This window comes from Schistocerca americana, chromosome 6, assembly GCF_021461395.2.
Source record: "Schistocerca americana isolate TAMUIC-IGC-003095 chromosome 6, iqSchAmer2.1, whole genome shotgun sequence".
NCBI classification, from domain to species: Eukaryota; Metazoa; Arthropoda; class Insecta; order Orthoptera; family Acrididae; genus Schistocerca; species Schistocerca americana.
Window position 1 is genome coordinate 141,014,951 of NC_060124.1, and position 1,850 is coordinate 141,016,800.

Below are 1,850 nucleotides of genomic sequence, written 5' to 3' on the forward strand. Positions count from 1 at the left end.
TTTCTTCTTGGTGTAGCAATTTTAATGGCCAGTAGTGTATATAATAAAGCATTTAGGGTCAGGTAAATGTCGTAGCCAGACACTAAACTAGACTGGTCATTGCCGTGAACCACGTAGTTTGAGAAAACCAAGATCGATGCTAAGCTACCGGCCGAAAACGCGGTATAGAGCTAACGTTACGACTACAAGAAACTCGAACCCCAACCATTTCCAACGGGCAGAAGTCAAAACTGTTTCACTCAGTAGCACACAACTCAACAGAACTCCCAACTAATTCACTGAGTAAAATACATCGAAGACCACATTCAAATACTGCACAGTGCTGAAAAAGGCAGCCTGATGAATTTACCTGAAGAGGTAAATGACGTTGTTTCCTCAATGAGCAGACTTAGTTAGCCATTGCAGCCTTTCCACAATTTCATTCAGCTACCTTCCAGTTTGAAACAAAGAATAACAATATGCAGACATTAATTCAACATGTTTCTATTATTCTCATGTCTGCCCCTCAAATTACATTCTTCCCTGTCGTCAAAATCTCCCTCGTGGCCGGAGTCCCTCTCTGCACTGTTCGTACGGCTATTTTTAATGCTATTGACGAGTTCGGAATCACACGCCATGCGGTTTTCCAGATGCGCCACGCGTTCTTGTAATTCGCCTGTTACAGCTCTGTTTTGCCTGTTCACTTCGAACTGTCCCTTCTGAAATCTCAGAAGCGAACGCACTTCTTCGGTCTCTGCGGCCGCTATCGGTGTAGTATTGTTCTCGCTTTCCGTCAGCTTCATCGTGCCTACAATGTCCGCTAATGCCGCAATCTTATCATCAATTTGTCTCTTGTCCTCCGCCCCAGTCTGCTTCAATTGTTCTACTTGCTGTTCCAACGCGTGGATCGCTAAACTGTTGTCCGCTATTGTGTTGCTAACGGACGTGGGACAATGCGTTTCTGCCTCTTGGACCCTCGAGAGTACCTGCTGGTGCTCCCTTTGGCATTCTTCCCTCAGCTCTTGGAAATTCCTAAGTAGCTGTTCTTCGCTTTCTTTAGATTCGGCATCGCCCCTCCGCTTGCTCTGTTCTAAGGCTTGCAGACGATCATCGATTTGTTCAAATGTACGGCCTAATTCTTTCATAATATCACTTTTTATCTCACTTGCCAGATTGTTTATTCTTTGTGAGATATCATCGGACACTCTCTGCATCGACTTGTCGACTTTATTTGTCTGCTGGATTAGTTTTTCGTCTATTTGTTCGGCTAGCTCTCGGATCGATCTTTCGGATGATTCTTTTTGTTCTCGGAACGATTTTTCTGATTTCTGCGTCATTTGTTCCCCTAGCTCGCGGATCGATTTCTCTGTGTTTTCTTTATTTTGTTGCAATAAGGCTTTCATGAGTTCTGCTAAATCAATTTGGTTAGTTGGAGGCAATTTAATTTCTGGCTCTGCTGTGAGCCCGTTCGTGCTGTTTTGCATTTCGTCTGAAGTATTCCCCATTGCATTTTCGGAACCGCCCGACTCGTTAATATTGGAAATCAAATTATCCCCTTGGTCCATGTTGCTTAAGTTGTTGGACCGCTTACTTTTAGCTTGGTTACGTGTTTGCATTAGTGCAATTTATACTCAGTACGCAACACACTAATCACAATAAATGTGTCCCCCAAAAATTACGACAGTCACACGAAAGATACCCAACCTAGTACACACTTTTTCACACGCAAAACAAATTTTTATCTTTGATCGAAACAGTGGAATTTACAAGCGAGAATAAAAAACACACAGACATATAAAACACACAAATATAAAAAACAAAACAAGACAAACAACGCAACGCCGATCAACAACGCCGTGAATCTTTTGAAA

The 1,850-nt window shown here is 42.7% G+C and overlaps 1 protein-coding gene across 1 annotated transcript; it reads right to left on the minus strand.

The window, feature by feature from the left end:
• Positions 1–467: 467 nt before the first annotated feature.
• Positions 468–1,463, minus strand: LOC124620011 (eisosome protein 1-like). The gene has a single exon (XM_047146676.1). It carries the CDS (start codon positions 1,461–1,463, stop codon positions 468–470), a length of 996 nt encoding a protein of 331 aa, XP_047002632.1.
• Between the last annotated feature and the right edge of the window lie 387 nt (positions 1,464–1,850).

What these genes read in the sequence shown, in the direction of transcription:
- LOC124620011 (XM_047146676.1), bottom strand. Translation starts at nt 1,463, where the DNA reads ATGCAAAACAGCACGAACGGGCTCACAGCAGAGCCAGAAATTAAATTG.